This window comes from Meleagris gallopavo, chromosome 13 (assembly GCF_905368555.1).
Source record: "Meleagris gallopavo chromosome 13, MGAL_WU_HG_1.1, whole genome shotgun sequence".
Lineage (NCBI taxonomy): Eukaryota > Metazoa > Chordata > Aves > Galliformes > Phasianidae > Meleagris > Meleagris gallopavo.
The window spans coordinates 17,557,163-17,575,307 of NC_139416.1; the positions used below are offsets into that span (position 1 = coordinate 17,557,163).

The 18,145-nt window shown below is 43.9% G+C and overlaps 1 protein-coding gene across 7 annotated transcripts in view; it reads left to right on the top strand.

Annotated features, from left to right (window-relative positions):
- Positions 1 to 4,964, top strand: part of BANP (BTG3 associated nuclear protein) — a 127,426-nt gene extending 122,462 nt beyond the window's left edge. For 5 of the 7 annotated variants that reach the window (XM_085234800.1, XM_085234801.1, XM_085234804.1 and 2 more), the window contains 3 exons: positions 418 to 561; positions 1,060 to 1,122; positions 4,162 to 4,964. In XM_085234800.1, coding sequence (XP_085090926.1) covers positions 418 to 561; positions 1,060 to 1,122; positions 4,162 to 4,233 — 279 coding nt within the window. In that variant the 3' untranslated portion in view covers positions 4,234 to 4,964. The remainder of the gene's footprint in view (positions 1 to 417; positions 562 to 1,059; positions 1,123 to 4,161) is intronic. The other 2 variants (XM_085234802.1, XM_085234806.1) reach the window with 1 other exon arrangement.
- Positions 4,965 to 18,145: the final 13,181 nt, after the last annotated feature.

Consider the following 18,145-nt stretch of genomic DNA (forward strand, 5'->3'; position numbering starts at 1 on the left):
TAGTGTGATAACTATTGTGCAAATGAATTAGAATTAAAATTGACCTATTTAGCATAGGCCACCAGGCTGATATATTCCTTTGCTAGTGTTGATACAGGGAGGGGATGACTTATTTTGTGTTAGGGATCATAAGAGAGCCACACGTTTCCAGGTATGGCGCTTGTTAGCCCTTCTTGTTAGCTGCAGGAATCCAGGTCTCATAAGGCAAAATGCAGTGAGAATCTTCTATGAGAATCTTCCATGTGTGTACCACGTCCTCTTGGAGACCCATATTGTTTGAATTGTTACTGATAGACAAGTTTTCTCAAATTTCTGTTTAATCATTTTTGGTTTTGCATCTGTTTTCAGGTCGATGTCTCCTAATGCATTTCTGGCTGTGCCTGTTCACAAGCTGTTTCTCCTTTGCTCTGCTTGCAGGTGTTGCAGGGCGCTCAGCTGATAGCTGTTGCATCTGCTGAGCCTGCATCAGGAGGAGTCGATGGATCCCCACTGCAAGGCAGCGATATCCAAGTCCAGTATGTGCAGCTCACACCAGTGACAGACCACTCTGCAACCAGTCAAGTATGCCTGCGTATATGTGTAGATATATATATATATCTGCCATATATATATATATATTTACCTTCTGAATGTACTTAACTCATTTGAAACATCTGCCAGATGAGCTATCTGAATGAGTTCACGGCCCTGTTTCCAAACCAAAAATACAAAATTTAGCAAAAGTGTCATTTTCTTCAGGTGTGGATGGGCTCGAGCACTCATTCGAGAATATGATCCTATTTCCAAACTGCTTAAAAAAAAAAAAAAAAAAAAAAAAAGAGCCATCTATAATAAGAACCATAATTTTCTTAAAGGTAAAACTGGTTATTGACTATTCCTTCTTCGGCGTTGTTGCTCAGTGCCCCAGAGAACAGTTATTTTGGTCACCATTGTTTTTCTGGATCCTTGAGGGCTAAGAGCCATATTTACAGGACATGGAGAAAAACTGGCTTGGAAACTATCCAAAAAGTGTTTTTCAGACTGAGGTTTCTCTTAAAAAGGTTATTCTCTTTCTGACAGAAGTTTTCCAGTTCTTTTGATCTGCAGCCTGGATTTCCCACGGGAGCTGCAATGTATGCAATTGTAAGTGAACACTTGATGGTCTCAGTTAAGGTGGAGGAGGTGTGTTTTATTTCTTTTCTTGACCTGTTTGAGCAGTCACGTAGCTGAGGCTAGAACCAACTCAAAGCCATGCCTGCTGGCAGTTATGGAGGATAAAAAAGCAGTTGTCAGATTTTTCCAAAGGTGATTACATGTTTTTCCATGAACCCAACTGTAGTGGCTCCTTTTCTAGAGAGTGCCTAGTGCTTGTGAGAGGTGTGTTGTCTTACCAGCCAGAATATAATGCTATCATCAGCAGCCAATCTTAGAAGGGAGTTTTGTCTGATACGCAGTTTTGCAGAGTTGTGATCTGGCTGCGAATATTTGGATGTTGGGTCTCTTGAGCTGCATAAGAAATGGAGGAAGTCGTGTTCCTTCCCTAGGTTTGCCTCTGTGCTTTCAGGCCTCCTCAGTCTTGATTCACAGTCACTTGTAATAGTGCTGGACAACGAGAGGATTGCTGATGGATCGTGCCTTATTTCTAGAAGCTGTGCAGTACCAAGAGTACTGCAGGTCCCGTGCAACTAATGGGCATCCCATGCAACTAATGGGCACCTAGGCATCAGACAGCAAGAGGCCTTCCTCTCCTGCCATGCTGCTGTCCTCACTCCATGCCTTGGAGATCTCAAATCCAGCACCCACAGGCTGGGTCTGTTCCTAGAGGCTGTGCTCTCCCCTTGGCTCCCACCTCCCATGGCAGGAGGCTGTGGTTATAAACATCAGCATCCGTCTCCCACACGACTGGCAGCCACCATAGGAGCTACTTTTCTCTTCAGGGACACTTTGCACTGTGTTAGATTTTAGTACTGTGGTTAACCACGGATTTATACAGAGCTGAAGAGAAACAGAAAAGGAATGTGAAATAAGAAAAGTATGAAAGGAAAAACAGACTAAAAATAAGTTTGCCATAAATATTTCCTCGGTTTATACAAACTGAAAACTGAGGATCTGATAATGAATTGGAGAAACCAATTTGGAATTTGCGTTGCTCGGACTTATGGGGATAGCTGTAGTTTTTTTGGCTAATATTATGGAACAGTCCTACAGACTTAGAAAGGTCTTCATCAGAAGGGAGAGGTTATAGAGGTACCTCTCACCGAGACTGGAGCAACGATTGTATTCATGGGCTGCTTTGCCAAAGTACTGAGATGTTCTCAACGACTTTGAATCCCAGGGAGCTGTTTGCAACGAGTCCCTTCTCTGACTCCAGCTGAAGCACACAGCACTGCACACTTCCATTCAGTGCTCTCAGTGCAGTGCATGGTTTTGCATTTGCAAATTGGCTGTGGGCAGAATTAAGAGTGGCAAGTATTCCAAAAGGCTCTTAGTTCCCTTATAGAGCAGATATAAACACGAGCTATTAATGTACTAACATTCTTTTGCAGGCAATTTCAAACCTAAGTTGTGCTTCTTGTCCCCTTTGGGCAATCTTCTACGTTAGTCTGAATTTTGGAGAAATATTCAGCATTACCGTTATGCCTATTAGTTGGTAGTTATTTTAATTCCATTAAGTTTTCATCTACTGGGAGAGAAAACTTGGATCACTTGAAGACTTTCCTGCTAACAAATGTGGCAGTATGTTAGGATTATTCACTGCTCTGACACTCATCTATTGACAGTGATCTATTGACACCAATTTATCGAATGTGTAAATAAGTGCTGAATTACCTCTGGGTACAGATCTTGTAGTGGTGTGCAATTACTGGCCATAAATCAGAGAGATGGAGAGAAAATTTCACAGCCAAGTTGTCACATAGAAGCAGCGCTTTATGATTTTGAACCTCCCGTATTTTCATTTGAATAAATAATCTGTGGCTGGATGGCGAAGCCTAAGGGAGAGGATCGCGGGTTGAATTTCTACCTCTGCTTCTTTGTGGTTCATGGAGCCTCAGACCCAGGCTGAGAGCAGGGAAGACGTTGTCATAAAAGAAGAATTCCACGGAAACACTTCTGTATCCAGGACGTTACATAAAGCATCGATTAGATGAATTTATGGAGGGAAAATCCATCCAGGGCAGATCTCCGGAATCTGTGGGAGTGTGCAGGAAAATACCATTAAACACTTGCCCTTTTCTCAGAGTTTATCTGTGCTTGTGATATTGGCTGCTATCAGGGGAAGGATTATTGGGTGTGAGGGACTTTATCCAAGCCAGTACAGCTGTTCTGAAATGCTTCTCATTTTATAGCTTTAACATGCTCCATGGTCTGGTTTTCTGTACACTGGCTAACTGGGTCCAAAGGGTGATTTGCTGCAGGATTACCCTGATAGTACTGATGTGGGGCAGCTCCATCTTTGATGAGACCTCCTTTAATTGCTTTTACGTTAAATTCCTTCACGGAGGACTGCTTAGGCTTGGAAAGTGGAGAGAACCTGAGGCTCTTAGGAAGAATGTAGAGGCAAAAAATGTTGGTAGCAGTATTCTCATTTGGCACAGAGCAGAGAACGACTGCAGGGGATTGGGCCAGCAGTTTGCTCAGCCCATGTCCTGAACCAGCAGAGAAAATTAGGAGCACAGAGCAAACAGATAATAGTTTTGTCACCCTGGGACTTGTTGGCCTTCCTGCAGTTGCCATTGATGGGTTTTTCTTCCATAGCACCATTCAGCTCCAGCCCACGTCCTCTTGGGCACGGACAGCTTTGGTTCTGGTTCTCCTTACGGCTGGTTCCTTTCCGGGAAGAGACCTTTAAATAGGTTTCTTTTTTTCCCTATTTGCTCTCTTTGTGCCACTCGTGATGTTATAGACCCTTGTTATGGGTTTGTTCTTTCAGCCTTCTCTTTTCCATCCTGAAGGGCATTAGACTGCTGCTTAGGTTTTGTATGGAAGCCATTCTGTTCTTCTGGCCATTTTTTGGTGCCTTTATAAGCACACTTCTATTTCAGCTCCATCGTGGAGTTGATGTTCGTGCAGATATTGCACTGGTGTAGAGAAGAACTTTGTATTAATGTGGTTTGCTCCTTTGGCTGCATCAGCGCCAAACGTTTTCGTATTGATTTCCTGATCTCCCTTTTCTTTCTGCAGGGCACTGACACCCTCCAGTCAGCAATCCAACCAGAAATGCAGATAGAACACGGAGCAATCCAAATCCAATAAGAAAGTGGTGAAAAGCTGCGTGAGCTGAGATGTCAGCGAGCCACGGTGGGAAATGGAGCCCTGCAGTCGTCGTGCAGCCCCAGGAAGATGGACTCACAGGCTGACAGTCATTCCTGTGCACACAGCAGGTTTCTGACCATCCGTTTGTGCTCACCCAGAACGAACCAGAGCCATTTGCTGCAATTGGAGCTGCATTGCTGCGTCTGTTGAGAATTTACCCCTCAGAAAACAAACAAACAAACAAACACGTGGCCTGCCCTTAGGTATATTTAAGGAGGAAAAAGTCGTTTTGGAAAGAAATCCAATTAATCGAAACAGTGAGACTTAAATTCATGTTTCATCCTGTCGTTTCTTCTGTGAAATACACCATTTGAATGTCTGCAAAATGTCTTGGGAGGTGTATTGCTGCTTTGCAATACTTGCTTTACCACGTATCGAAGATCAAGAGCTCAAATATTTTTCACCGTTCAGACAGCTTTTTTATTTGCAATGGTGTTTATAACAAAAATGGAAAATATTAAAAAAAAAAAAGAAAAAAAAAAAGAAAAACCCCATAACTGCAAGTATTAGCCTTTTGCTGGTGTTTTCTGTTCAGTGTAATGAAAAATGTTTATTTGCAGAAGACTAACAATTTTGTTTGTACTGTTGCTTAACTACTTTTCTAGGGGAAAATGCTTTTAAATGCTGTAATTATGCATTTCTAATGAAAAATAAATGTGTATTTATGAATAGTGCAGCTCTAAGTTGCTTTCTACTGTAGGAATGAGTCCAGTTTGACCAGGCTGTGCCATAGCAGTTCTGGAGCATCCGAAGACAGATGCTATCAGGTGAGCTCTGCTGTCCGCTGAGAAGTGAGATTAAGTCTGTAAGGAAGATATCAATCTTAGATAACGTTATTATCTGAATTTCCAGTACAAGGAAAATGGAATAGCTAAGCTTTTGAGTCTGCAAATCCTATTTTGTGCAATGACACTATGAAATCATTCTTACAAATGTGAATAATTCTTTTGAGCTGTTTCCTTTTTAGTACCTCCTGTCTCCGTAGTGCAGCCATCCGGGGCAATACCTCTGTTTGGAATTCATCCTTTAAAAGCTGAGTTACAGAACTTCTGATACCCATCTTGGTATCCAGCCTGCAGCAGCAAGGTGAAATCCTCTCCCTGCCAAGACCTGTGGGAAGCTTGATATCAATTTTAGCAAAACTAGCTTTTCATATTTGCTAAGCTTGAGTGGAAAGGATGCGTGCCTGCTATAACCTGCTTAGAAAAGTATGGAATTCACTGGGGGAGGGTTGGCTTGTATTTTTTTCAGCTGTGTTGATCTATGGTTATTGCCAATATATGGCTCGTGGTGCACTGGATATGTTAATGAGTGGGGGCATAGCTATTCTACAGGGCTCAATTCAAGATAAAGATTTTTCTGAGAAGAAAGAGAGGCTGTGCACACCCAGTTCCTGGGAATGTTGTCCTTGGTAAGCACTGCACTTTATGTAGATTCTTGCTTTCCTTTAGGGCATTTGTTGACGCACAAATACAATGCAAACTGAACCACAGCCTGCGGAATACAATGTTTGCAACAGGCCAAGAATTTGGCTGCTCTTCAGTTTCTTCTTTTAATAGTGCTTCTCAGACTGGGTGATTTTTAAAGAGCTTGGCACCCAAACAGAAGCCTAAAAATAAAGCAAGGCTGTGCATTTTAGTGTGAGTGTTTACTAATAATTTATCTCTTGGAAATGACATTGAGTAGGCATAGGGATGGCACACCTGCATGCTGCCACATACCACACCCTTGCTGCATTCATATTGGCTACAGAGCCTTTCCTGTCTTCATCAGAGAGTCCTTCTCTTGCCCAGCTTTCCTTTTGAGCCCTGAGCATCTCCTTTTTTCACGAGAAACGCACACACAGATTTTAACTGTAGCAATATCTGTCTTTATGATATGATTAAGTTTTTTTTTCTCTGCATTTTTCAGCTCAAGTAGAAGATGAAGCGTATGAGGAAAAAATTGAGTTCAAGAGAGGTTTCCTTTATCCATTGGAGTGCTGCACGCTGAAGTCTTCTGCTCAGTGTGACTGCATAGCATTGGCTAGATTTCAGGAGAACTAAACCTTCACCAGTGTGGAGAGTGTATAAATCATTTGAAAACATGTAGGTAAGCAGAGGACCATGTTAAGGTCCTTCTGTGCATTCAGATGTTCTGACTGAGTTCCTCAAGACATGGCTTTTTCCTGGGCTGTGAATGTTTGCATTAGTCTCAGCTGTGTCACGTTGTGTTTATAGCTCCAAGAGACTTCAGCACTGAGTCAGGTATTCCTGTGAGTAATTGCTGTCCCTGCTCCCTTAGATTTTATGCAGTTGGAGGATTTATGTCTTTGTCCACGGAGGAAATGACTTCTTTTCAAGAATGTTTTATATGTTTTCTAGACATCACAGGCTATGTCATGTGCAAACCAGACATTCCCAAGAAGAGCATTTCAGGACAAGCTTGTAACTTATGAAGAGTCTGTAAAGTCCTGTGCAAGTGTGTTCATACAGAGATCATCATAACAGTAACATAGCAGCAGTAAGAAATCCTACCTGTATTTAAGATGCTCTTGCAGCAGTATTTAGGCCAGATTGGATGGGGCCCTGGGCAGCCTGGTCTAGCATTAAATGGGGAGGTTGGTGGCCCTGCATGTGGCAGGGGGGGTTGGAGATTCATGATCCTTGAGGTCCCTTCCAACCTTGGCCATTCTGTGATTCTGTGATATTGAGGTTTGACTTGGCTCTCCATTCAGGTAGGTCACACGGAGGTAGTTCTGCCCACCAGAACTGTTTGGCCATTGTGGTAGGTCTGCTAGGAATGAGGTCTCACTTGTCTCCTTTACTTATTTGCAGCTTCTAATGGTTTAAAACCATTTTTTTTTTCTCCTGATGCTGCTTTAGTCCAAGAGGCGGGGGTTGAGAACCTATGACCAAGAATCATACGTTGTTGGCTCGTTTCGTTTCTGGTTTTGTTTTCCTTTCTTTTATTCCTTATTAGTTTTACATATTTTGCCTTGCAAAACAAAACTATAAAAATGAGCACCCTTCTGTGACCCAAATAAACTGGAACGCCTTTGTTAGGCACAGTTTTAGACATTTCAGTATTGACAGTTTGCCTGCAAAGCAAGGAATGCTGGCCAAGATGTTGTTCTAGTGTCTGTCTCCATCATGGAGAACCTGGCACGTGTTTGCTGCGCTCTGGTAGCCGTGGCTTTGATATCTGTCTGCTTCACAGAATTGCTCTGGAGTTTCAGGTTAGAAAACACAGTGAGAAAACTGGTATCTAATGAAAAAAAAAAAACCACACCCACACAAATTACTGCGGAGTATCGCTTTGCACCAACTTGTATTGGTAATTCCTTCAGAATTCCTATCTGGGCACTGAAAATCTGGAGCCACAGCTACAATTCAGCAAAAACTGTTTTCCATCATCAGAAATAAGAATGTCCCTTTCACCCCTGGGGATCCCAAAGCACTTCTGGAAGCTCTGCTGATTTAGATGAGTACTCGACAGTCAAACCTCATTTCCTTGACTGAAGCCAGGAATAAGAAAGCCATTTAGTTACCCTGCAGTTTAGGGTAAGCTGAGATTGCTGTTGTAATGTGCTGCTACGAGCTGACGTGCTTAATTTCTCTGCTAAACGTGGTTTGATGTATATAGGGGTTGTTTTATATCCGGCAAAGCTGTGAGTAACTGCAGCAGGTGGAGGCAGGAGCTGATGGAAGCATGGAAGGAGCTGTGCAAAGCTGAGAGCTGAGGTGGGTGGGAAGCAACTCAACATCTGAATAGGTCAGGGGACCTCATCGAGAGTTGGTCAGTGGTGGGATAAACCAGATGGGACTGGGGGAAAACCTGTTTTTATCCTCATCCACAGCTTCACATGGGATGTTTAATTCAAGAGCGTATTGTGTTTGTTGGCCTGATTTCTCTTATTTATTAAAATGGGCAAAGTTTACATTTGCCCAAGAAGAATGTCTTTTAATTAAGCCTAATAAAATTTTATACTTGGGGCAAAAAAATGACATCTTTAGGATTCTTTTCCTGGCTGTGGATATTTGTATTGAACCAGTAGGCAAGGAAAGGTTCTGTGCTTCTTCCAGATGCTCGAGTTAAGCTGTGCTTTTGAATGTTTAGGCAAACTATCTGGTTTCATCTCTTTCCAACAGCTCGAGTCGAGCGTGAGTTAATATATGCTGTATAATCTTCCAGTAAATATTTTCTTTTGGGTTTTTCATACTATTTAATGGAAACTTTATCCAGTTGTGCAACAGATTGACAAAAGCTTGGATGGAAAGCGAAGTTGAGCGCGACGTCGCTCCATCCTATGCTATGATGGCAGCTGTAAGGACAGACCATTCCTTGTCCCTCACTGTGCCCCAGCCTGGACACTTATGGTATTTCATTTGAAAGCAGTAAAACCCCCCATTGTCCACACTGATTCCCTGTTTTTCTTACAGAATCTTTGGGATTTCTGTTAAAGACGTGCTGGGGTTTGCCTGTCAATTTCAGTGCATCGTAGCAGGAGCTGAGAATTAAAGCAAGTCAGCTGAAATAAAAGGGACTTTACTCTTGCTATTACCACAGGGAGAATAAATATCCTGTACATATATTTAAGACATTTTTTAACAGATGAGTAGATGAGTATATATTAAATTTGTCCTTGACTTCCTTGGTAAAGCAGGGAACAATCAGGTGCTGGCTGATACCGTTGGACTAATTGAAAAGTACTCTTTGACTTGCTTTGTGTACGTGTCTAATGTAACATGTCCATAAATGTATCATAGAATCATAGATACAGAATATATTCTATGATATGGAGTCATATATAGATATGTACATACACCTCCCTTGGCCTGGGGTTGGTTCAGCTCTTACTTTAGTGCTAGAAGTTCTCTCTCCTCTCTTTTCACTTCCTTTTGATATGTCTTTTTTTTTACTTCTCCCACCATAATCTTTCCTTTTAGTCTTATGCAAAGCCTATATTGTTTTTTGCTGCATTGATCTTAGCAGAGGAGCTTGGCCAGCCACTTCTAATTAAAAACTAGTAAATGTTAAACCCTTGGGCTGCTGCATTCTGAATTGCATCTGACAGAGAAAGCAGTTGTGCACAGGGAAGTAGCTCTCTTCTTTGTCTTACCAGTATATAAAAAACCACCACCGTTTGGACATGATGCATCTGCAATTAATTATCAACATTTTCAGTTTAATAACCAGATTTTGCCCACGCAGTAGCAAAATTAAAACTTCTTGAGCAAGCACTCGTAGGTGCAGGTAGGCAGTAGTGTGGGGTGCATGGGGAGCTCTGCTCAGCCTTGCAGTCTGGGTGAAGCATCAGTTACAGTCACCACTTTGTGCCTTCCATCCCATCTCCTCGCTGTCCTACCCCTCTTAGGGCAGCTCTTCTCTAATGATCACAGGTTGGCATCGTTTAATTGGACACAAATGAGGTGCTCTCTATATTGCAGAGTGCAGTTCTGCTCCCTGCCCCGTGCCTTTGAAATGCTGAGCCCTGGCTGGAGCCATCTGCCTTGCATAATTGCCATTATTTACCAGCAGTTTTGTTACTCAATCCCTCTTCAACTCTCTTAATCCCCCTGCTCTAATGGGCTCCCTGCTCTCTTCAGCAAAACCAGAGGAAAAACAAAAAAGCCCGAATGTTCGTGAAGGAGGAGGTGGGAGGAATCGTGGAGCAGCTGAGAAAGGAGCCGTTTGTCCATTTGTTTTGAATCCCTTCCTCCCTTCTCATTCATTCAGGTTGCCTTTCTGCAGCTGAGCACGCAGCCCAGGGGGGTTCGCAGTGAGAAGTCCTTCATGTTTTTGAAGTACAGTATTGACAAAAGTGTCCTTCTTTTACCCAAGGAGCAGCAGCTGTGGAGGTAGGCAGGGGCAGGGTGGGGGGATGCAGAAGAATAGTTACAAGCTCTGCTTTTTTTTAATTTTTTTTTTTTTTTGGTAGGTTTTTTAAGCCTTATTTATAAATTACAGTGTTGTAAAATAGCTTGTAAGCAGCTGGGGGTATTTCATCTGGTTTGGGCTCTGCCTGGAATTGCTTCATGTTTCATTAAAGTGAGCATTCTAATGAAACTGGGAGCTTCTCCAGCACTTTCCTTCTCACCATTTCAGCCAGCAAACAGAGCAGGGCATCTCTCTGCTTTCTGCCCTGACACTTGCATGCATTCTCATGCGGATTTTCTTCTGTGGCAGAAGTCTGACTGCTCCTTAGTGTTTGTGAAAATCCTTTTCCATGTGCAGGAAGTGGCTGCGTTTTTGGGGGAAGGTTTTATGTGTGGGGAATTGCTTACATACATACATTTTTGTTTGTTGGTTGGTTTATCTGTGTCGTTTCATCACAGGGGATTCCGTGCTGTGCAGGAATGAACCGGGCAGAAAATATTCAAGTTCCCTCCTTGTTGCAAACTTTGGGCTCTGAGTCCCTCTAAATCTTCGCTGCTTTAATCAGTGCACAGACTTGGGCAAATGGAGAGGATGATATGAAAGCACTTTTTGAAGTGTTTCCCTCAGGAGGAGAACACTGCCTGGTGATGAGCTCTTGGCTTTGGGCAGGGAGGGAATTACATGAACATAAGCCACTCCAGTTCAGATGGGAAATGAGAAATGGGAAATGAGTGTTTGACAATAAGCATGAAATAAGATTAATGACTGGACCAAACTGGCAGGAGAGGTGGATTCCTCAGCTTGAGGTATCTCCTGTTCTTGACGGGCTGTCACCAAATCCACCCACGTGATGCTGCAGCTCACCAAGTGATGGTAACAGAGCATGCATTGATCTGCAGCAGCTGCACACCATTGTGAGTGTGCCAGAGTTATCTCAGGGGATGCCCGTGGTTCCCACAGTCCTGCAGCTTTGAGCACCTTCACAGCAGTGTATCCATAGAGTAAAGCCCACAGTCGTTAAATCCATTCCCTGGACTCAAGAACTGCAGAGGATGTCGCTGCTTTTCTCTCCCAATATGTGCTGTAAAGCACAGCCTGTTGATGCTGGAAGTATCCTAAATTTAAAAGCCTACAATTAAAATGTGGAAGTAGAAAAGATTGAGGGCTTTGCTGCTGTCCTGATTTCCTGTAGTGTCTGAAACTTGTAAAGAGAAGATACCCAGATAGCCCTAGGAATGGGACACAGTCAGTAAGGGTGGGAGAGAACTCCTCTTTGCAATGTCTTTGAAGTAAACTCCTTTCAAAATACCAATCTGGTGATGAGTTCAGTATTAAACTCAGGAATAAAACCCACGAGACAGATAGCAGGGGGTTCTTAGCATCTCATAACCTTCTGAGCCACCAGAGCTGTGCTGTAGGCTGCTGTCTCTGGTCTTTCAGATCATCTGCATCCTGAATAAGATGATGGTTAGCAGGAGTGGCAAGCATGCCTGGCCATGGGATGTCACAGGATGAGGGACATGGGTAAGTGGGCATGGTGGTGATGGGTTGATAGTTGGACCTGATGATCTTAGAGGTCTTTTCCAACCTTAATGATTCTGTGATTGACTTTGGCTTAAAAATCAGGTGCCAGTGCAGCTGTTTCTCTCTGCACAAGTGTCCATGCAGGGAGAGCACACAATGCTGCTCTTCTCCACAGTTCCCAACACATGAGGGTTGTGTAGGGTTAGATGCAAGCATGAAACCAATGAGTTAAGTTCTTCTACACAGATGCTTGCTTGTAGCCGACAGCAAATGTCTCACTTGTGAGCAATGCTTCTGTCTGTAGGTGGTCTGGGAACCGAGCGGGGAGAGGAGGGTTGATAAAGATCATAAGAAAAAGAATTCAAGAAAGAAACAATTAGAAAAAAAAACAACTTGAAGTCCCTGGGATCAGTTTCTAAGAGTCCATAGTTAAAAAGACCGTCACTAAAAAGTGTTTTCTTGTAGCACTGCGTTAAAAAGCAGGGAGCATCTGAGAAAATGTCTTGTATTTTCCTCTTAAAATGTAGCCTGCCCGCTTCTCCTGCCTCTCTGCTGCCTCTGTACCTAAAAGCTTTGTGGGGATGTTTACTGGATGCTTCCAGCAGAAGGAGGGTTAAGTGCATGAGAAGGGGGTGGAGAGGGAATCCCAGCTTGGAACTTGAGACTTTCCAGCTGAGAAAGATTCGAGGATGCAGACGTAATCATACAGCACTGCAATCAACTCCCGTGTCAAAAGAAGTCAGGAAAAGCACATAAATAACTCCACAGCCACATTTAATGTAGTGCAGGACATATATCAGTAGTGCCACCAATTCCTCCAGGGTGAGTATAGAAAAGCTTCCTGTCTAAACGCTTGCAGAATGGTTTGAATACTTGAGATGGCTTGGTGCGAGCTTCAGAGAGTGAAGTAGCATTGAATTCAGGTTATTTGGGAGCAGCTCAAATAGATGCTCCTTATCTTAACGCAAGTTTCACGTTTCTTTGCAAGCAGTCTCAAGAAATAAACTGTAGTTGTCTGAAGCATGATCTCTCTTGCTTCCTGCTGTAAATTCAGAACTCCAAATGAACTGCCAAGGATTGAAAAGCACGCTCATTTAGCAGGAATGCCAATCTGTTTGGTTTTTAATATACAAATGAGGACGTTTCTACTTTAGCAGCTTAACTCCTTCCAGCTCATTGCCTGAGTTGCACTAATTACCTGCCTGATTCAGCACAACCAGCTGGGTGTATTCAGATGATGCACGTGTCTGGGGTGGGCTTGGAACTGTCACTTTAAGGCTTTGAAGCACCCTCTGGTAGAGCTCTATGCTTTATTTGCTGCTGGTGCAGTGCAAACAGCTTCTGTAAGTGCTGCTGTTTGTGGTCACTGTGCTGCTCTGGGGGACCCAGTGTGATTGATACAGGCAGAATGAAGGATGGGAGAGCAGAGAGGTGCTGCTGCTTTGCTGCTCAGCAGGGTGCCTTCTTCCTGCTGGGGAGATAGGCATGTTGGAGGCTGTGTGTGATTTACCACGTTATTAATATTGTTATTACCACTTGTTATGGAATGGTTCTTGGATAATGTGCTCCAGTTCATGAGCGGTTTCATGCTGGGCTTTGTGTGTACGTGTTTGTAGGAAGCCTGTTTTCCATTACAAAACTGGGAGATAAACTGAGATGACAGTCACTTTTTCCTAACATAAATTTCTCCCTTTCTCAATCCTCCTTGGAGAACATAAATTTCAGCAGTGTGTCTCTGCACTCCAGACATCAGAAAGCCACATCCAGGCAGGCGGATTTACAAGCCCTCTGTTTTCCTTGGTCAAGTCCTTTGCAGAAGAAAAGACAGACATCCAAATGATAACAGAAAGCTGGGAAGGGAGGCAGGGCTGAAGGAGGAAGCTGGACAAAGTGGGAGAGGAAGGAAGGTCTCCTGGGAGGACTTGTCTCAGCTGATGCAGCTCAGGTGGTGGATTGATTCTATTTCTATTTCTGGCCAATAAACATCTTCTTGTTTTCCCGTTCCTAGATTAAATGTTTTCAGCCATAAGTGTTTAATCTTTTCTTCCTCACAGCTAAAACTCATGTCCAAGTTGTCTCACCGTGCCTCGACTACCGCAACATCCTTTTCTCTTGGCTTTGACGAACGCTGACTTTTGCCCAAGCCATCTCCATTCAGAAAACTTCCTCTTGTTTGGCTTTTTCATCTCTCGTCGGTACTCCTGCAATCCTTCTTGGCCTCTCCTCATCTCATATCTGATTGAAGATCACTTCTTTCCCCTGCTGCCCCTTCCACTCGATAGGAAGAAAACCTTGCATGCCAACAACTTCTTGCCCTCTGGTTCCTTCCTGCGGTGCATTGCTTTCTGTGCTAGCTGTTAAAAATATGTCTCTTTCAGTTACTAAGACAACTCCATATTAAGTCTAAACATGATGTGTTATTCTTCAATATTATGCTATTTCCTTCCCTGTATTCCCTGTCTTTATCAGCCCTCCTTCTCTTTGAGGCTTGGTCTGTCTTGTCCAGCTCCTATTTGCACAGGATGCCAATACTAATCCATTCATTAATTTCACTTGTCACCAGCTTTGGTCCTTAGTACGTATGCAGTGTTGGACATCTTTTTTATTATTTTACTTGCAGTGACGAAGCACAACCAGCTTGGTGTTGGCATGCATTAACAAAACCAAGAAACAAGGTGATGGATTAGAAACAGTGCAAACATTCCAGTGAGAGTCCAGCTCAAGAGCAGTTTCTTAGTAGCAGGTCCTTTACTGTTTTGGCATTTCCCACCAACCCATTGCACTGGTGATAACAGGAGCGAGGCAGAAAGGAAACTCCAGCCCTGATCTTGCTGCAGATGGCCAAGCCCATCACAAGGACTATTATTTCAACTGTCATGCTTGGTAAAACTCGGTGAGATGTAACTAGCTGCTGTGTCTTCTAGCGAGTCATAACATGAAAAGGCATTTAATAATCCAGGTCGTTTTCTTGATTACAGTATTCCTGCAATGTTCTGGTGAAAAGCTGTTCTTAATGCACCGATTTTTGCCTTATGTGACAATCCTGAACAACTAATTCTGTGCCATTTCTCCCTTAGGCCAGTGTGAAGCATTGCTCTCTGCTGTCCTTCTGCCTTTAAACTAAATCCTATCAAACGTGAAAAGCTCCTGTTGAGATTAGAAGTGTATTAGAAATATATTAGCTTGGTCAAGCATTGTTGCTTGCCTGTGAGTGCTTATCTTCTACAGCAGCTCTGGTATTTGCCGTCTGTAATTTTTCCAATTGTATATGTATGGAATATAGAATGTATGTGTGGGGTAGGGGGGATGGGAGCAGCCCCTTTCCAAACAGTGGGTCTCTGAGCCCAGAGCTTGGTTGTGGTGCTGGTGGGAATGCAGTATGTGAGGTGTTGCTGCTGGTAGCAGAGCGATGGATTAGCTCAGTGCATCTCTGCCACCACCAGACTCTGTGTGCCCCTCACATCGTGTGTCCATAGCTGAAACTGGAAGGTGCTCTCCAGGAGTGCCTCGTTAGCATTTTTTTGGCATGGTGATGTTCACATATCTCTAAGTGCTCCTGATTTATGGCCGATAGCAGATGGCACATGAGGGATTTCTGTTTTCAAGCATATAAGCCATCCACCGTGGCCAAAATCAGCACGGTGCTACCAGCACTGAGGTGTGCATGGCACGGCTCTCGGGTTTGACTATGGCAGAGCCTGTGCCATCTGTGCCATACCCCTCGGGAGGCATCTCGCAGCACAGAAGCCTATTCCATCAGGATCAGCATCCTTTGTTCCCTGGGATAGCTTTTTGAACAGTAGTGCTCTCAGGTTGCTACTTTGAGCAGCTGAAGTAGGGCAGCTTTGTTTGCACTCAGTAATTCCAGGAAATCCTTGACTCTCCTCCTTGTCTGCTGTGGCAGCCGGGTGCCTCCAGCCAACCTGCTCTGCCTCCTGTCTTCTCCTTATTTCCAGTGCTTGCAATTCAGCTCCAGCCTAGCAACTCCAGCTCTTTCCAGAGTGAGCTGGAGCTTCTCTCATGCTTTTTCTGCAGATTTTCCCCAGATGTAAGCATCCGCTTTGTAGACTTTGGAACCCTCCCGGATACACTGACAAAAATATGTTGGATTTTCCAGTGAAACACCTCTCTGGTGCTGAACTCAGCCCAAGTGACAGGCTGAGGAAAGTGCCTCTCAAATAGAGCATTGAATGCCCACAAACATGCACTTTGTTTTTCTAAGGGCACCTGCCAGGAGGCTGCTGATGCATCGAGCACAGAAGTATGTTTGGCATCAGACAGCTCTCCAAAAATCTCTCTTTGTAGGTAATGGAAAGTGTGCCTTTTTAACAAATTCTGGCAATTATCTTTGTCTGCATATTTTTTTCTCGCAGAAACCTGTGAGTACAACGGATCTGTTGATTCTTTTCCTTGCTCTGTTCACCCAAAGCGGTGAGCCCTTCCAACCTCCAGTTTCTGCATGAAGGCGACAGTAAATCCTGCTTTGTTCTGCATGTTTAGCAGCTCTCCTCTCTACCTGGGGAGATGAGAGCTGTGCAGTATTGCCTGCTGACCCCAGCACTCTCTCTTGTTCCTATGAAGCCTTCACTCAGCTGATGCTGTTGTCTACTATTTGATAGATTTTGCATTTAATTCATTTCTAAAGGATTTCAGCTCCGTCAAAGCCTTCTGCTATTTCTTTTTGCTCAGGGTAGCCTTTTACTTGGGGTCCCACAGTTGTTCAGTAGTTACTCAGAGCCGGGAAGCTTAAAAAAAATTCCAGCAATAAACCCAAAGCAGCAAAACCAACAACCAGAGATTGATCAAAAGTGTTGAGGCCATGCAGTGCTGCCATGCATTTGCAGTGTTAATGGCATGTTCCCCTGTAGATGTGCTTCCAGCCCCTCGGTGTTGTTCAGCACATCCTCCTTCTTGCACACCAACCACTCCAAGTAGTCTGTGTGTGCTCCAAAGGCATGGCTTAATGGAGGGAGCAGCTGTAAACAGCTGCTAGGTTTGCTAAAGATCTCATGCATTTTTCTTGGGAAAGCCCAGAGCTCCTTCAGCTGCATTTGATGAAGTTTGATTTTATAGGTAGTAAGTCCCTTTGCAATTAGGCCAAGGGGTTTCTTGAGAATCCAGGAAGCATCTCCATGCTTGGCTTGTTTTTGGCACGCATTAACAGCTGCTTTTCCTCACTGATGTCTCCTTGGATCCAGGGAAGAAATAATCCTCAAGGGAAGTCAGCCATAGGATGAAAGGAACCTGGAAGTAGCAGGCTGCAGCTCTGCTGATTGTGGGAGGAACATAAGTCTTGGGATCAAGGCCAAAGTGCATGTCAGTGCCCATGGGAGAAGCCTAAGTTGAGAGTAGGGTTTCACCATTGCTTTGCAACAGTTCAACCTGTCCTGGCTTTCATCCCTGTTGGTGTTATTAATTCTTTGGGGCTCTACGTCGAGCAGATGGACTCTCCATTTATACAGCCTTATATTTCCCAGAGGGGGAACAGGTAACCAGCACCACGTTATAACACATGGAATAAAGAAACCTGTGTATGTGGACATACAAAGCTTTTCCCTTTCAACTACGATTTCACTTCCTAACTTTTGCAATAAATAAGGTCAGTTTCTAAGTAGTAATAAGAAAACCTGATGGTAGTTTTACATTGTAGAGTGATGTCTGTCCAGTTAGTCTGAGCTCTTGTCCTCATGTGTCTGGAAAATTTCTATTTATGTGTGACATGCAGAGGCTTTTTCCATTTTCAAGGTGGGGATTCACTGAAGGCCTAATCTGGATCGTAATGAAAACTGCTGGGATAGACTGACTCATTCTCCTGCTATAAACAGCTAATGTACATAAACTTTCTATTTATTTTGCACTTGTTGCTGCTTCTTTTTATCCTGTGCCTTAAAATCACTTGTTTTTATGGCAGGGAGACAAAGCCAAGACCAACTATGCTCATTCAACTCCTCCCAGTGTTTTAAGCCTACTTCTGTAGCTGTTTGAAGCCGTATCTCACCACGTGTGGCTCTCAGCAGGACAGGGGACTAAATGCAGGTCTCTGAGTTCACTGCCCAACGCCTTCGTGATACGATTGGCATGTCTAGGGTCCTTCAGAGATATGCTGTTGTAATTCATCAACACTAGGTTTGGATTTCAGCTAGTGCTGAAGATCTTTTTCCATCATGAGGTCCAGCACGCCTCTGGCAGGAGATCAGACACACACAGCTGTCCTGCAGAGACTTGTCCTTCCCAGGGTTCACAGCACGAGCGTCTGCCTCCATCGCCTCCACACAGCACAGAGTGTGTGAGTATTGGTGTCCTAAGCTGCAAGTCTCGTGCCACCATTTCCACTGAGATGCTGATGGAAGGACCAAATTTGGGATCTCCTTTATGCCACTGGGTCAGCTCTTACCTGGGCTGCCAGGCACAAGAGCTCAGTCACACACGTGGGGAGCTTAAGGTCCTGAATTGAGGTGCAGATGCAGAC